Here is a 17,463-nt window from a genome sequence, read left to right on the forward strand (position 1 = left end):
TATTATTTGTAACTGTATTGAATTTGCATTACTCTTTTGTTTGATACCTGTCAAGCTAATACTGAAACTGAGGAACAATGTGGGATACTAATGGTATTGCTGGATGTAAGAGAGTGAAGTACTCCAATCCTTTACTTAGTAACATCACATTCATGTCAAAATTGCCCTTTTAAAGTAAAAGTTCTTAATTTACTATCTCAGTAAAGTAAAATATTGTGTCATATAGTATTATATCACACAAACAAGGGGGCCACAAGTAAAAACTATTGTTACTACGTTTTTTTTGTTTAAGGGGCACAATTCAAAGAGGCTAGGCACCATTGTTTTAATCTTTAACAATGCATTGCTTTTAATGAGATAATCATGTTTTATTTTTGTTTTTCTATGAAAAAATGTTATCTGAAAAGTGGTTGCTCCCTCTGTAACATGATTTGAATGTTTCAGTAGAAGTGCAAAAAAACCTCAAAATTGCACTCAACTACACGACTATAAATAAATATATTTTTCCAACGCTGCAGACACAGTGCCAAAGTCGTGTCTAGCAGCACACTTGAAAAAAAACAGTGATTATCCTCCCATTGACTGAGACTCATCGGCTGTGGGTTGTAGCAGTATTGATCAGATCACCATACATCAAAGTTTCATCACCTTACGACCCCCTTAATACACTGCTGTCAGTAATGACTGTTGAGGGAGAAAAAAATGACATCTTGCTGGCAGATAGATTTACTTATTTTTCCTCTTGGTATCGTAGTCCTCACAGGTTTCTCAGACTAATCTTTAGCGACAATGACTGAATAATTTTGGCATGGTAAACATTCATCTGCACCTTCTAATACCTTTTCAACGTAAATAAGTAATTGATAAAGACAAAGCTGCCTAGAGGTGTTGACAGTTGAAAAAACTAGTATTATGCCTTTGGCAGTCAAGGCCGGAGATGCATAGGGTTAGTTCAGTAGAAAATTTAAGTGATCCTTGTAATTTAGATGTTTCATGGGAAATATTGTGAAAAAATATTTTGGTCTCTTCAAGGTTTCTCTTTAAATCTGATTTGTAAATGGCCCAGTTTTCTCTAAGTATGCAGCACTAACTGAATGCAGCACTAACTGTTATGTTCCTGTGCTGGAAAATTAGCACATTTATAATCTGGTGAACTTTAGAAACTGAGAATCTAGCGTGGCTGTGGCTCTGGAGGTAGAGTGGAATCGTCTACTAATTGAAGCATTGGTGGTTCTACTAACCGAAGAATTGGTGGTTCGACCCCTGGCTATGGCTGTGCGTTTAAGATTCTAAACCCCAAATTGGTCCTGATGGCTATTCAATGGTGTGTGAGTGGTTGTATGAATGGCTGAGCAGAGATGAACTTTAGTTAGGAATGCTGTGTCTCTTCTGATGAGCAAGTCTGCACCTTGCATTGCAGCCTATCAGTGTATGAAGGTGACCAGTGTTGTGAAGCGTTTTGAGTGGTCGGTAGACAAAGAAAGTTTTAGAGCTTTTATCACATATGTCCTGCTCTTTATCTTGTGTACACACCAGTATCACGTGAATGGCAAAAAAGTCATTTTGTAAGAATTCTTTATGCTATTTAGAGTCTGTAATTTCTTGGAAAATGATTTTAAAAAATGCTGATGACTCACCCTACACTCGGGGCGTCTACTAATTTTAAATCCAAGGAAAACTTTCTTAATTCTTATGATGCTGCCATGGGCGTCCAATTTCATCGTTTTCAAACATGCTTTAATGCACCAGAAAGAAGTTGCCAAATTGATATCACAATGGCACCCAGTCTCTGGGGATATCACCAGCATATCATACTCTCTTGAGCTTAGCTGCTGACCGAGGATCCGGGGTTGTCACAGGCAACAGAGACAGGATGTCTTGATTTGTTGTTTTTTCCCACCTATTTCCTGATAATGTCTAGTCTTTTGTGCTAATTTCTTCATACATCCCATACTTTAAAATCCCTTTTGTACTATTCCTCAGAGCTATGCCACTCCACAATTCTGTCTCTAAATACTAATTGACTGAACTGACCATATATTCTCTGTTCTGACATGCCTTGCAATGTGTAAGAAACTGACGTCTTTTGTCCAAGACATCTCTGATGGGCAGAGGGAACAAGCACCAGAAAAAAACGATCTTGCAAGTGATGGGTAAAGTCTTGTAATATCACTAGTTGGTTGTGTAGCACACACCTAAAGTACTAGGCAGATTCAGCGTCAAAACAATGTGCTCCCATCAAAAAGTCTTCCTCTCTTTGTTGTGATAATGTATGTTTTTCTCCATTTCCTTCATGGTAATCAATGGCATTAACTCACATCTTCTCTTGTGTGGGCATGAGAAGTAGAACTGATGAGTAGAGTGTCTATCTCAAACACTGTGCTGATTTCAACTTGAGGTACTCAGAGGTGACCAGAGCAAGAAAGAGTGTTTCAGGGGAAAAAAGGCACAGGCAGTCAAAGGAACCTGATAGTGCTCTGAAACCAAAAAACTCTAAAACTAAAAACTGGTATTTAAAACAAAAACAAAAACAAAAACAAAAACAAAAAAAAAAAAAAAAAAAAAAAAAAACACAGAAGGAGCCTAGTGGTCACACACCCTTTGATAGACAACACTGGTTCATTTTGCATGATTGCAATTCTAATTACAAACATTTAGTAGAATCTGGATGCCATCTTGATCCATATTCATCCATCTTAACATACCAAGTCATGTTGAGATTACTACTGAAGATTAGTTGTATACTGTACTTACAGACTCAAAACAATCAACTAAATGCATATTTCTTCTTTCACATAATGGATAATTGTGTGTAAATCAGTGTGAAAAGATCCTGTTTTGACTGTGTAAATCAGTGTGAAAAGATCCTGTTTTGACTGAGTCAATTGTTTGCTATGTACTGATGTCTGTACTTCATACAATTTAATATGGCCAAGAGCTTAAAATAAACAAAGAAAAATTAGATTGAATGTTTTCTAAAAGCAAAGTGCAGGGATTTGTACTCATTCCAAGTCTCCGCTGCAAGTATCAAAATGATGTTAATCTGTTGCAGTGAGACAACGTTTGCATATCAGCATTCTTTTCTTTATGACATTTTCTTGGCTATGAGCTCACCTAAAAATAACTCCAAAAGGGGAGGGGACACCATAGGTGGATTAGGTAGGGTGATGTATCTTTCAATACACTTCAGTGGCTACATCTTCCAAAAGCAGATTTCCATTGAGGCTAATAACTTTGAATGAAACGAGGGGATTAATGTTGGCCTACAAGTTCGGGTCATCTCAGATAGACCCGCTCCGACAGCGATCCATCCACTTCCTGGTTAACTGTCCAGTAAAGTGTTTAATGCAGTGGCCCCCAGAATAATATTTACTGCTGCACTCTGTCACGTTGCTGAGCCCTGAAGGCCAATTCAATATTGGTTACATTCAACTTTGTATTGATTATGCATAATCACTGGAGGAATGTATTTCCCCTTGACTCTGGTCATGTCCAAAGTGAGGTCATTGCTGTAAATCCAAAGTAGGAAAAGCTAATGAACTGATGAAGGTAAAGGGAATAACATAGCTTAATTTAGTACTGCATGCTGTAAGCCGTTTGACCACAGACACAATAAACTGTATTCCTGATGTAGGAAATAGATTTGCTGTGAATAAGAAGTGCATTTACAGCTCTAGGGATTAAGCTGTTGTACTAACATTTGAAAAAATCGGGTATCAAAAAGCTACTTAATTAAGCGAGAGACTGAAGTAAAATACTTCAAAGGAGGATAGTGAGGGATTCACCAAAATCTAATAGATATAAGTACAAAAGCACATGATGGAGGGTTAATCATAATCAAGACATTATTTAAGGGAGCTTGCAAAGAGCAATAACAGAAGCCATGCAGTCTCATCAGCCAGAGTACATTTTGCACATGTACTGTACAGAGACTTGTCTACCCATTAAGAAACGCTGCTCTTGATTGAAAAAGAATTGCAGAGATAGGGCACTGTCAGAGATAAAGCAGATATGGAGGTGTCCTTCATAACACTAGAGCTGTTCAAGAGACAGGATCCAAGATGGAGTCAAGGTCAGAGGAAAACCTCATTCTGACATTAGAATAGTGATGGAGCGTAACGTCCTTTAGATGTCCAAGAATTGCTGGCACTTATACATTCCCACTGCAGTGGCAATAAAAAAGGAACCATGGTAACTTTAAAAGATTGGATATTCATCTTGTGTTTGAATTAACAAGAGCATATCGGTGTGGGCAGCACTAATTTAATGGAGAGCGCAGCCTGCAGCCTCAATGAAACGGGCAGATATAAGGAAGTAAAAACTAAAGAATGGTTAACATACATCTGTGCTGAATGGTGATCAATGGGGAAGAAATGCATTACAAATATATACAGACATACAGATATGGTAGGGAAGGGAGGTAATGGCTTTAGAGGAGTAAAAATCAGAGCTCTGGTGATGGATCACAATATCTTTCCCAGCACTATTAATTTGTATTTAGATTTTTAGTTAGATCTGATACTACTATACTAAGTCAACATCAATTCCCAACATTGATCAATAATTAAAGGCAGTGCTGCTGACCAATTTCTCAGCTGGGATAAATGTCTGTAGTCTCCCACAGTAGCTGCAAGCAAATGGTGAATTACACAGAGGTGAATAACAGTGGCGGATGAGCACTGTCAATTATCTGTGCACACGTACTTATGATGGTCAAGGGACTTTGTATGCTACTCCCTTAGCCATGTGAGCACATGAGAGGTGAATGGGTGAATAAGGTGTGATAAAAACGCGTTGTGTTGGACGAGAAGTCTAGACTCTTGTGCTTATGTTCCCTGATCCTATGTCGATATAGATATAGATATAAAAGACAACATTTTATAATGAGTCCCTCAATTATGAAACATTTTCACCAACACTGAATTTCAAGGCTTAATTTAAAGTCCAATGTTCAACCCATAATAATGCTGTAGCAAATCATTTAAGTAATTTCATGTGATAATTTCTTACTCGACTCGGAAAAGGAATACTATCTCCATTAATAGCAGCTAGAATTGAGCAGTTGACTTGAAATATTGATAATTGCTGTGATACTTCTCAGCTAAATGACCATACTTTAAAACATGAAATAAATGATTCGATAAAGGGAAGTCTATATATAAGTTATGAATGTAAAAGGGAAAGTTTAACTTTTTGTGAGCCTCAACATTGAAGCTTTACAAGAGTTTGTCTTTGATATCTTGCATGTGAGACGGCAAGCGTACAGACTGATATTTTATGAGAGGGGAAGTATTACAATGCAATATTTCTACTTTCAACATTGCATTCATGTTAACTTTCACACAGAAACACCAATATAAATAGGCTTGATTACAGAGAGGGAACTTGTGTTTGCTGTTGAGTCTTTCAAACGGGAAAAAAGTCTGGATTGGTGATGGGCTAGGATTATATACTTTTCATTAACATTTGTACAATCCTGTCTTAATAGACCAATGATGCAAAGATGTGCACAACTTTACCTACCAAACACAGCGGGATAACTAGTTCTCTAATTCTCAGTGTCTGTATGCTCTCGGCTTACTTACTTGTAATACACCTCCACCATCTCTTACCTATTTTCCTCTACAGATGAAGACAGCTGAAATTATCCTACATCTCTGTGGTGTTAAAATACTGCAATTCCAAACAAATAATATTGCCAAAAATCTTGTTATATTAAAAGTGCAGTGCAAGAGTCTTTTCATCTGTCAGCCAAAATGCCAGCTTGTTCTGTAAGCATAGTGTGATTTCAGCGTATAAATGTGCATGTGAAAGGTTGTAAGTGAATAAACACACAGAATGTAACAATGAAAAAAAGAGTCCTAGAGAAGATTTCACTGTCTATTGCAGGTTCACTGTATCAAGTTTCACAGATCCATTACATGTCTTAAAGCCAATAATATACAGGGCTTAAATAATTAGTGGTTTTATGTCGCTGGTCAAGATGGTATAATGAGTATGATGTGATTAGGAGAGCCCTCGGGGTGAACTTGGCTCTTTGCTGAGGTGAGCAGGGAACAATGGAGTAGAAAAGAGGGATATTAAATAGTGTGGAGCAAAATGGAACAAAATCAAATGAAAACCCAATAAAAATGGAGAGAGACCCTTCCTTTTACTTTGATACAGTTGACAGTGTCCAAACTCCAGGCTAATGGCTTAAGACAGTTCCACCCTGACATCAAGATGACTGCAGTGACATTGATCAGGTTGTTAAATGGCCTGATATATTAGAATATTGTGATGGTGGTGGTTATGATGACTGTGTCTGTGAAGGTGCGAATAATGATGATGGCAGCAATGACAATGAGATTGCCAAGTATATAACATAGCCTTGAGAGTATTAGAGAATAAGCTAGCAAGGACCTTTAATGTCTATGATCACTCTGACTAAAGGATAAAATTCTGCATTGCACCTCCATTTAGCTTGTAATCTATGTCAGCCAAAATGTGGCACCAGAAATGCAGTGTGACTGATGGAAGGATGGATCATATGAGTATGTCATGTAGTTATCAAGTATTTATACATTCAGAGCAACTATACTTTGATCCACCGTTTTTTAGTACAAACACTGCAAAATAGTGTGGCACATAACAAATAGTAAAATTCTTACCTGCAGTGAATACATAATTCTCAGTTCTCTTTTTATATATATTATACAAATTGCCTTGTTTGCATAAATAAAAAGTTATTTTTAATATGCAAACATCACATTAGTTAGAATAGTGATCCTAGACATTCCTTTAATAAGATTGTTCATTTAATTCCTAATGTATGACAGCATAGTTAGTGTCCAACCACACTGATTACTCATTTCCACCACTTGGCCAAAAAGACATTCCAACTATAGCTCTGCCAGCTGCAGACCTCTAATGAGACTTTATTGATGAATCACCTCATCATCTCAAAACCCGAAATGTGTATGCATGTGCTGCTCTACCAGTTACAGTATGATAAACTCATTTAACTCTGTAAAGCCCTATCTTATTAAAGAGAAAGAGCAGTCACATGATCCTTTCTGTAAGTCTTTATTGACTCATGAACCAACATGTACACATCAGGGGCTCCAACTTTGACCATAGAACTTGTATTTGAAACATGCTTGGGAGACCATATTTCCTTTGTGAATGAAGCCCCTACCACTATACATATGTTAATATGTAACCAGTCCTGCCAACTGTGAACCACTGTGCAAAATGTGAGCCAGAGACGCATTAGGGGACCAAAGGGATGTAACATCTTGTTAACATGAGCCTCCAAGTCCTGATTGACTCTGCGACTCGCTGCAGTACCACGACACCTTAAAACTTTTACTCCTCAAGATTCTAACACTCTGGTTTGCTGTCAAAACAGATGAATGGATATTGTTTTTCAGTAACAATGCTGCAAAGATCACTGCCGCTCACATGTCTCTAAAGAAGGCTGTGAATGCTGGTGGACTTAAAGCAGAGACATTTCTGTCATATTTTTAACCCTTTTTAATGAAAATATATTCAATATAGCTATTTGTTGCCATACATTTGCTAATACAAATTGATAAACAGCTCCGTTTTGACAAACAAAGCTGACAGACTCTGGCCATTAAAGTAAATGATTATGTTCAGAACACTATCTAAGTAGAGTTTTGTGAACGTTGGTAGTTTTTGAGCAAGACGAAATATTATGAGCAGAAAAGTTGCTTTTTTTTTTAAATAGATGAAATTATTTGCTCTAAAATTGTGCTAAAATAGCTGCACATGGGTTCATGCCTGCCAACACACAATATTGTGTATAAGCCAATTGCACAGCCAATGGACAGGGGCTTACTCTCCAGCTCCTTAGTTTACACACAACTGCTGTATACCTCACTGTTGCCATATGGCTTACAGATACACAGGACAAAAACCTGCATGAGAATAACAGAATGCATCTACCTAAAATGTCCCTGGGTAAACAACGTTTGAACATGTTAAATGCAAAGGACAAATTGTGATTGTAGCATCACTCAGATCCCTCATCAGCAAACAGCTGGGGCAAACCAAAAGGGCACATAAATCACTCACTCTCTCAGCTGATGTCAAAGGAAGCAGCAATGCTGTTTTAAGTGACAGTATGCAAAGAGATGCCTACATAAAGGGTTCTAAAGGCTCCTTTTAAAGGGTGATGAGAACAAAAGATACAGCCCACTGAAGGGCAGAGGAATTTATCTCGAGACATTACCTCCTACCCCATTGCAGATGGGAAGACCAAGAAACAAACTCAATCCAAACCCCTAATCTTAAAATAAGAGATAATATAAAACTTAAAAGAATGTGCAGAAAAGACTAAAAGCCAACCAGAGTAGCATACCATCTCTTTCTCTACATAACCTCTTCACAGTTTGTGAAGATGGCCTGTGCCTGTGAATCATGGATAGTCTGCACAATGTTTACAATGGTTGATGAAGGTTCTCAGTCATCCAGGTCATGATAATACTAAGTGCTATATTGTAGGCAAATGGACTTTTTTCCAGCTTCTTGAATACATTTCACCTCTCCTCTAATTTCCCCTCAGTCCAGAACTGAAAAAGCCTCTTGGATAAGAGGTGAGATGTCTTAGGGACAATCAATGGCGTTAAACAATGTGAAAATGAATCCTAGTAACATTCTGACACATTTCATGACATATTTTCACAGTACCCACCTGAGACACCCCGAATACCATAGTCAACAAACCATACATAGACTTGCATGTCTCCTCCAGTATCATTGCAAGATCTTGTTAGTCCACTGCCTCCACTGCATTGGTCTTCCAAAAATTTGGGTTTTTGAGTTTAAAAGCAGTGTTTTGAGCTTCCAGCCCCAGTAAGCTGTGCTGTATGGTACCCCCAAAAATGATGTGCATACTGCCATACCTGTTTTTAAAAATAGAAGCCTCCTCCATAGATGTCATGTAGTTTGGGAAAAGGAATGTGTCAAAGTTTTCCTTTAACTGCTTGACAGCATCTCTATCTGAGGTAATCCTATCTTGCTGAGACCCACTTTGCAAAGGCTCTGACTCCCCTTTCTGAGTCATCTAATGATTTACTTCTTTGAGCCCAAGTGGAAGTCCTTCACAGTGGTCTATCGAAACTGCTTTCACACTTATGTAGCAGAAACTATGGTCAATCTGTGGCTATCACTGCAATGACATACTTACATTGTATGCTATCCTCCATCAATTCAGTACCAAAGAACATTTTGGATTTGAGTCCACCAGTACATAGTTTAAATGTGTAATGAAGAAGAATAACACCTTCCTTTTGCATTACTTACCTGTCACACTGTATTGGCATACACAGGTCAGTGTGCCTGCAGCATGTGGCAGTGACATGAGCTGTATCTAAATCTTGCTGTAAGAGTCTCTCAATATTGTCTGAGGGACTGTGTTATATTCTTTTAGATTACATTTGCATTCAAAGTGGGAGTAAGACTTCTGCATTGCATAACCGTATGACTATTTGCTGCAAACTGAGGCAAAAAAGACAGCAGTAGATCCATGTATAAACACACCCTTGATGCCTGTAGTCTCACACAGTTAAACAATAACTATCCACCACTTTATATGAGTACATAAAGTACGAAAAAAAACACTTGAAAGCTTTATTTACAGTTGCTTTGATAATCACCTTTTTTTTTATCTTTAGATAGGTGGTGCAGTGGCAGGCAGGTGCACATTTGCTTACATTTTTTTTTGTGACGACACATTCATACATTCATCTCTTATCCAGGAGTGTCTAAATTATACTTTAATAGATAACAGCCTATTTGTGAAGTTGAGCAGCGATTGACTTTTTGCATCACCACAATGAAACTCAAAAGGTAAAAAAAAAAGAAACAGGTCTACTTTCCAGGTGCAAGCAGCAACATTGCTCAAAGCGGTTGAGCTTTGCACAACAAGCTGCGTGCCACAGAGTCACTGGTGATTGAAGCTTCAAGTTGTGGCTTGGAAGGTGATTTCAGTCACAAATATGTGCACAGACAGTTTAGAGGATGAGCATGCTTAGAAGCGTGATGTACTGTATCTCGATTATGCTACGTGGCCACATTGCAAATCATTTATAAACATTTCCCCACTGTGTGGGAGAAAAAGCTATGTGTATGGCATTTAACCAGTGAAAGCAAGAGTAAGCATACAAGGTCGGTGCAGAATCTAGAGGTAATGTGCCTCTGGGTGCTTGTCTGAAAAGGTTCAAGTTATATAAATGTTATATATTGTTACATATCTAGTATACAGTGTGATTGTCAAGAATGTGAATGTTCTCTGTGTTGCAGTTTCTCAAATAGTCCATCTCTAACATGTATGTTTAGGCTTCAGACATAGAACTTTTTTCTTCCTATCTTAATAAGGAAGGTTTTTATCGTGAGATCATACCTCTGTGTATTGGTCGAAGTTTACTTGAGGCACTGTTATGGTGACCTGACCTGCATCGCTCATATGTTTGCACATAACTTGCAGATTCTCTTTAATTTCTGAACAGGTGAAAAAGAATAGGCATACGTATTTATATGTATGGACCCTCATGCATAATTCATGACTGACCTCCACCAGCTTGTTAGCATGTTCACGGAACACCTGGGCGTACTCCTTGACCTCCTTCTCATTTCCACTCTTAGCCGCTTCAATGAGCACCAGCAGAGGGACGTTGGTCTCCAGGAAAGAGTCTGAGATGTGGTCCATCACTGCCTTTCTCAACTAGAATACAGAGGGTGAGACAGGGAAGAGGTCATATGATTAATAATATTGCAGATGACCTCACTGTATCACATTTGGCAATGATTACATATCAGTTAGCATTGTAATGAATATGATGTAGCAACATAATGGGGGGTGGAAGGACAGAGGCAGAAGCAAAGCAAGAGGGAGAGTGAAAAAGAGGAGTTGAACTCTCAATGGGCAGGAGCGTAAATTGCTTGTAAGGTGTCATTTTTCCCATAAGGCCTTTTACTAGGGCAGACTTAGCGACTTATATCTTTGTTTATGGAATTGTTTTGTACCAAACTGGCAGGGGACTGGTTGTTTTATAAGACAGTAAACGGACCCTGATGCTACTCACTGGGATATCTGATGAGATGCCAGAGGGAAAAGCACAGAAACCTCATCACAAGTTCTTTCTTTTATACAAAGAGGGAGTAGGTCACATGAGACCAGAACTGACACAAGCAAGGACACACTGCAGGGAAATTAAATATGATTCCCACACATGCATTGCCACCATCCATTTGTTTTGAGGCAACCTTCAGTCTCATAGTCCATCAGTATGAAGATGAATTTGTTTAAATCAGTAGTATGAGTTTTAGTGTAAATTTGATGATTATACCTTAAACATTAATATTAACACATTGAATTCATGGTTGGATAGTTAAACAACATACAACTGAACAAATAATCACATCACAACAGTATCTATAATCAGGCTAGACAACATTTGAAACATTAATGTTAAATTGTCAAGGACTGTTTGAATGTGTTAATGATTATGTTTTAATATATAACTGCACAGCAACCAGGATATGATATATATATATCGGTGGGGATGGTGTTGAGATATACATACACACACATATACATATATATATATATATATATATATATATATATATATATATATATATATATATATATATATATATACATATATGTGTATGTATATCTCATAAAAGCTGTGCCACGAGAACAAGTTCATTATTCATCCCCCTTTATCAGAATTTATTTAACGCAACATCATGTGCAATGCAAATTCAGTATCAAACATAATTAAGGTTTATACAAACTAAAAGAGCATAAAATGTATGCACACCACCCATGAGTATGTGAACACAGACAGGAATCTTGTCTGGCTGGTTCAGTTATCATTTCTTCATACATAAAAATGATGGCATTAAAATGAAAAGTACTTCATTAACAACATGGATGACAGACTTTTGTTTGAGTTTTCAAGCCTTTGTCTGTAATTAGATGCTAAGCAAACACTGTGACCATATTCTTGAATTATAAATGTTTCAGCAGCTAGAGAGAGGCTAGAGAAGACTGTGGCAGTGAAGAACTGTGACCGACAGAGAAAATCATTTAACCAACAAAAAGGTCATATGTAAGTCCGTCACTCGCACTTAAATCACCTGCAGCAATTACAAACTTAATTGCCAGTCCAAAGAGTGGAGGAGAACAATGGTGAATTATGCCGTGCTAGGGGCAGATAATCCATCACTATTGCCTTTGGAAACAGACTAGATTTAGCCAATCTAGTGGACATGACAGGTCTGCAAATGCTGTAAACAACCTGAAGCCCACACTCTCTGCAAGCTCTCCTTTATCCAGAACGCTATAATCCCGGATCACTGATGTGATGAGATGTGTACTGGGATGCAAAACAAGACCAAAATGTCTGAATGCTTTTCTGAAATGCTGATACACTTTGGCATTTTTGAATTGTGAATACAGCATCTTTTTCACTCAGCTGAGAACAGGCTCGCATCACTGCAATTGTGTAACCTTGCTATCCTGTCACCTAATGGCAAGGGTGAGGAATCAGGGCCGATAAAAATCTTGCACTGCCCGAACTATCTTCAAACTTTGTTAGTGCTGTTGCAGCACTGAAGGAAGGTGTGGCAGAATACACTACAAGAATACACTATAAGGTAGACCTGGTAAGTTTGTAGGCCTTACTGTCATTACCTCACCGATGTTTTTACTGCAGTATATAAAGTGATGGAGTGGAAGGGGGGGATGATGTTGAGCTGCATTTTGAAAATTAATTTCCTTGCCCACAGCCTATCACTGTGTCATAAATTAATACTAGTTCTGACCAAGTTCTGACTGTAGTGTGACTGCCCTGGGAAAGTGACAAAGTATACAATAAGAGTTAAAAACTAGCTACTAAAGAAGAATCGTAAGAAATAATGACATTGGGAAAATGTTCATATAAAAGGTTTAATCTTGGAACAGGAATGCAGTGCCACTGTTTTTATTTTGTATAATGCAGAATGGTATAGTGCACTAGTTTCTTACACATCCGCTATTAGTATGTTGCAACAATGCACTCGTATGCCAGTGGAAGGCTTATTTTAAATGTCACATAGATTATTACAGACTGGGGCGGCATATACATATATTTATGCATAATTGTAAGATTTATGCTACATCAACAAAATATTAGGATCAAGATGCAATAATTGCAAGACATGTGTAATTTTATCAATTTTCATTTGTGATGCAAGTCACTTGGAAAGCCAACCGAGTCATAAAGTAGTCCTCTGTACGTCCAATGTATCCTGATACAATATAAAAATAAAAAAAGTCTAGTGATGATCAGCTTTTATAAAACTAAAATAACGAATGAAGGGACTGAGCTAAGTGTGGAAAACATGTTTGAACAACTATTGGGGAGAAATATTCCCGTAGGCTGCAAGACGTTTTTGTTGGTACTGTAGAGTGATCACTGGTTTATGGCATATACAGGTGCATATGCATGGAATATCTGTAAGAGAGTGCTCGGCCTCAGGATACTCATGAATGCCCAACAGCGAAAGTGATTCTGACGGTGGGTTTGAGTGGAGAAATGATACAGACGAGTGATTTCCCAAGTCGCAGTCTCTCCTGCACCATCAGCATTCTAATGCCCACACACCACTCCCACAGAAATCCATCTTCAATCTTTCAGATCTCACCTCCCTCCATGCTCCACCCCCACCATCTCTCCTTCTAACACTCCCTCTGTATTTCACTAACACTTAAAAGGAAATAGACCTGGAATTCCAATAGATAGCAAAAGCTCAGCTCATTATAAGTTAGTGGGGCTACTATTTGTCTCCCCAGTCATGCAGTGCCATGGTGGTTTCAAACTCTAAATGCAAGGGTGCATTTGTTTGTTGTTTTACATATTCATAATTTAGATTACTCTGCTATGGGCGTTATGGGCGTTTCATTTTCAGACAAACAAACATAGATTTTATTCTATCAGGATGGTATTAGCGTGCTAGCTGGGAGAATGTTTGCTGAGGGGATATGTTGGGAGCGAAACATAGCAGTCAGTCAAGACAGTTGTTGTGACTGTGAAAGATGAAGATTCAATGTATGACATGTTTGGGCTGATATTCAAGATATTAGTTTACCTCTGACTGTATGTCAACAATTTTTGGGAGAACCCTTTCATGTTACAACATAGCAGGGGCGAAAAGCACACGAGTAAAGCCCATGAGAATGGGTTACTTCTACCAAGGTCAAAACTGAACTTCCGCACATGTGGTCCATAATGAAATATTTTTTTATGAATTTGCCTGGACATAGCTGTGACCTCGATACCACCCGACACCAAGGATGAATTGGAAGGACAACTGAGAGCCAGACCTTATCGCCAAACGTCAGTGCTCGAGCTGACTTCTGCTCCTGTGGCTAAATGGGATAAATCCCTGCAGTCAGGTTCCAAGATCTTGTGGAAAGCTTCCCTTGAAGATTGGAGGCTGTTGTAACAGAATATTAATGTCCGTAGTTTTGGAATGATATGTTTGTGTGTCCTCACACATAATCAATAGTTACATAATCAGAGTCACACTGCATCCTACATCTTTAGCAGTATTACTGAAACATTTGAATGATTCTGGCTCAATGTGAGTGAAATAACAAATTAATGGTCATGCGGTTGAGTTCCTCAATGGAAGCTTGTGCTTTCAATAAAAAATAAATAAATAAATAAATCTAGGACTCAAAAGTTGTAAATGATTTTGTTAAAATGGTTGTTGTTAATGACTTTTCCATCCCAGAATTCTGATAATTTGAGAAATTGTGTAATTTGCCTGCCTGGGTCTACTCTTGCCATTCAAAGATGAGAAAGAGAGAGCAGCGTAAGCCACCTGATACTGAAGTGACAGTTTAACTTTAAAGATGACCACTTTCCTAAACAGTTTCCATATTGGATTGCTTGTTTTCAAGCTTGAATTTTTGGGCAAATTACAGAGCTACACTAGTTGGATCCCTCATTATCTTGTCTCGACATTTGCGACAATCAAAAAGATGCATATGCTTAACAAAACTTGACAGACAAATATATGTGTTGCTCACCGATGAGTGGGATGTCTGTGGTTCTTCAAAAATTAGATAGTCATTAATTTGGCAAATTTTCAATCATTTTGCATGATTAGACACCTGCTCTAGCACAAAAATACACACACGAGGGAAACTATTGCGAAGACCCCGTGTTCAGTTCATAAAGCAAAAACAAATACATGTATTCAAGTTCAAGGAGTGAAAAAATACCGACAGAATAATCATGTGTAAACACATGAATTTGAGAGGCAAACTCTGTCAGCTTGAGTTGTTTACAATAAAGTAGAGTCTTAACCCATGCCAAGCATGGATACCATGAATCTGATCTGAAAAAGGCACACTGCACTGTCTTTCTGAATGTTTACAGTTGCATTTCCATTCTCTTACATTTCGCTTGTGATTCAGAACACATAGTGCCGGGTACCTTAGGGTCAGCACAGGAAAGTTTCTTATTAAAATGTCAAGAGCAATCACACCATAAACGGCTGGAGTCACAGCTGAGGGGAAACAGCCTGAGCAAATCAAAAATTAAGTAATAGCTCTCATATATGATATCTATCAGGGAGCATGGGCAGACGATTAGTGAGCGGAGAGTGGGGGAATGAAAGGGGGATATGAGGACTGAATGATTATCAACAATCTAAGGACAAACACATTAGACACCTCATCTCAGTGCCTTCATTTAATGTTGCCCATAAAATAAAACACGAGCTGGGGGAATAGAGTTTTAGAAACTAGGAAAGGGTGCATAAATGTGCTGATACATTTAAGTATTTGTGTTCCTGAGGGAGAATCGTATTTACAGATACTGTTCATGGCAAAAAGTGGCCCATTATCTGCATCTACTGAGGATCTTTTTTAACATTCTGATAACATGATCAAAACATGCAACTGAGTGAACCCTTTCATGTTGTATTGAAATGACTGAACTTATTTAGTTGTAGTCAGATATAGATTTATGGTTTTCAGATACAATACAACAATTATCTGTCGTCCCATTAAATAAAGATTCTCCATTGTATTTAAAATATGTGCCTGTAGTTGTGTGTGGTGACATACAGTAAATAAACATAGAGGCAGAACCCTGGAGGCCATGCTTTGCTCAGTACAGAAGTCGGGGATTGTTAGAACATTGTTGTTCCATCTCGCTGACAAACTGGGCACATGTAACCTGCTCTGGAAATCTGATTTCTATGATCTGCATTTGATATGGCATAGGCTCTGGCCCTTCCGGACGCAACTGTCCCCATTTAATCAAGGCATTTAATCAATCATTAAAAACACACTGGCTTGTGCATCCCCTGTGGCTGGGAGAGCCTGGGGTTCAGTGTCAAGCCCAAGGACACCTACACATGTGGAAAGGGAGAAGTGGGGATAGAGACACCAACCCTGTAATCAGTAGGTGACCCACTTTACATCCTAGCAACAGCAGACCCAACCACCACAGCACACATCTTGCTGTAAGTCAAAATAAGTGCCAAATAGCTATATGTTCAAACAGCAATAACTGATTGTTCGGTCAGTTACCCAAGTGTCTCCTCCCACTACACATCGAGTAAAATAGAGAGGAAATCTTCTGGTATCTCTGCTCACATTGTCCAATCAGAACATAGAACTCCACAAAGAGGCAATCCTGTCTGCTCACGAAGGCACAGAGAGCAGAATCTTCTGCTGTCAGTTTTATGTCTGGCCATTACCGCTGCACATTCGTGTGGTGATGTAGAGAGTAGGGAGGGGATTGTAAGTATGTTAAAAATATAATAAACAAATACCAGCATTTTGTCTGGCAAGACAAGGGTTGCATGAGCAAGGTTAGTCTGTTGTGATGCAGTTTAGATTAAATCATTTTGGCCCCTAACTGGACTAAATGATGCTGCAGTATAATTATTATTTTGTGTAGCTGTGTTTCTCATTTTGATTTAGTTATGTCCAAACATGCACTGACTGTAAAGACAACACTGACATATTATCACATTATAAAGTTGTTACGGCAAATTTGCTAGTAAAGAGTTGCCTATTTAAACGAAAAACAGACAGAGAGCAACATTTGGTCTCATTTGGAGTCATGTCTCTGGCTACCTGGCAAATATAAACTCAATATTCACTCTTGCTTTAGCTTTGTTTTTTGCCTGTAACACCTACTGAGGAAAATCTCTTGCAAGCTGCTTGCTAACCAGCAAACTTTCCCTTTCAATTGTCTGCTGCTGGCAGGTAGCATACTCACAGAATGCATCTAAACAACAACCTGCTGCATCTGGAATTGATGTGGATGAGAGCAGTACTGTATGAGTAAACTGTGGCAGAAAAAGTTGCAGGTTGTAAACCAAAACAATGAGCTGAAACTCTCCATCGTGCTGAAGGGAACTGCAGAGTTGGGTAATAATGTT

At 38.4% G+C, this 17,463-nt stretch overlaps 1 protein-coding gene across 2 annotated transcripts in view; it reads right to left on the bottom strand.

The window, feature by feature from the left end:
* Nucleotides 1-17,463, bottom strand: part of ctnna2 (catenin (cadherin-associated protein), alpha 2) — a 383,489-nt gene that overhangs the window by 66,678 nt on the left and 299,348 nt on the right. For both annotated transcript variants that reach the window (XM_030412821.1, XM_030412828.1), the window contains one exon: nt 10,577-10,729. In XM_030412821.1, the coding sequence (XP_030268681.1) occupies nt 10,577-10,729 (153 nt within the window). The remainder of the gene's footprint in view (nt 1-10,576; nt 10,730-17,463) is intronic.

Source organism: Sparus aurata, chromosome 1, assembly GCF_900880675.1.
Source record: "Sparus aurata chromosome 1, fSpaAur1.1, whole genome shotgun sequence".
NCBI lineage: Eukaryota > Metazoa > Chordata > Actinopteri > Spariformes > Sparidae > Sparus > Sparus aurata.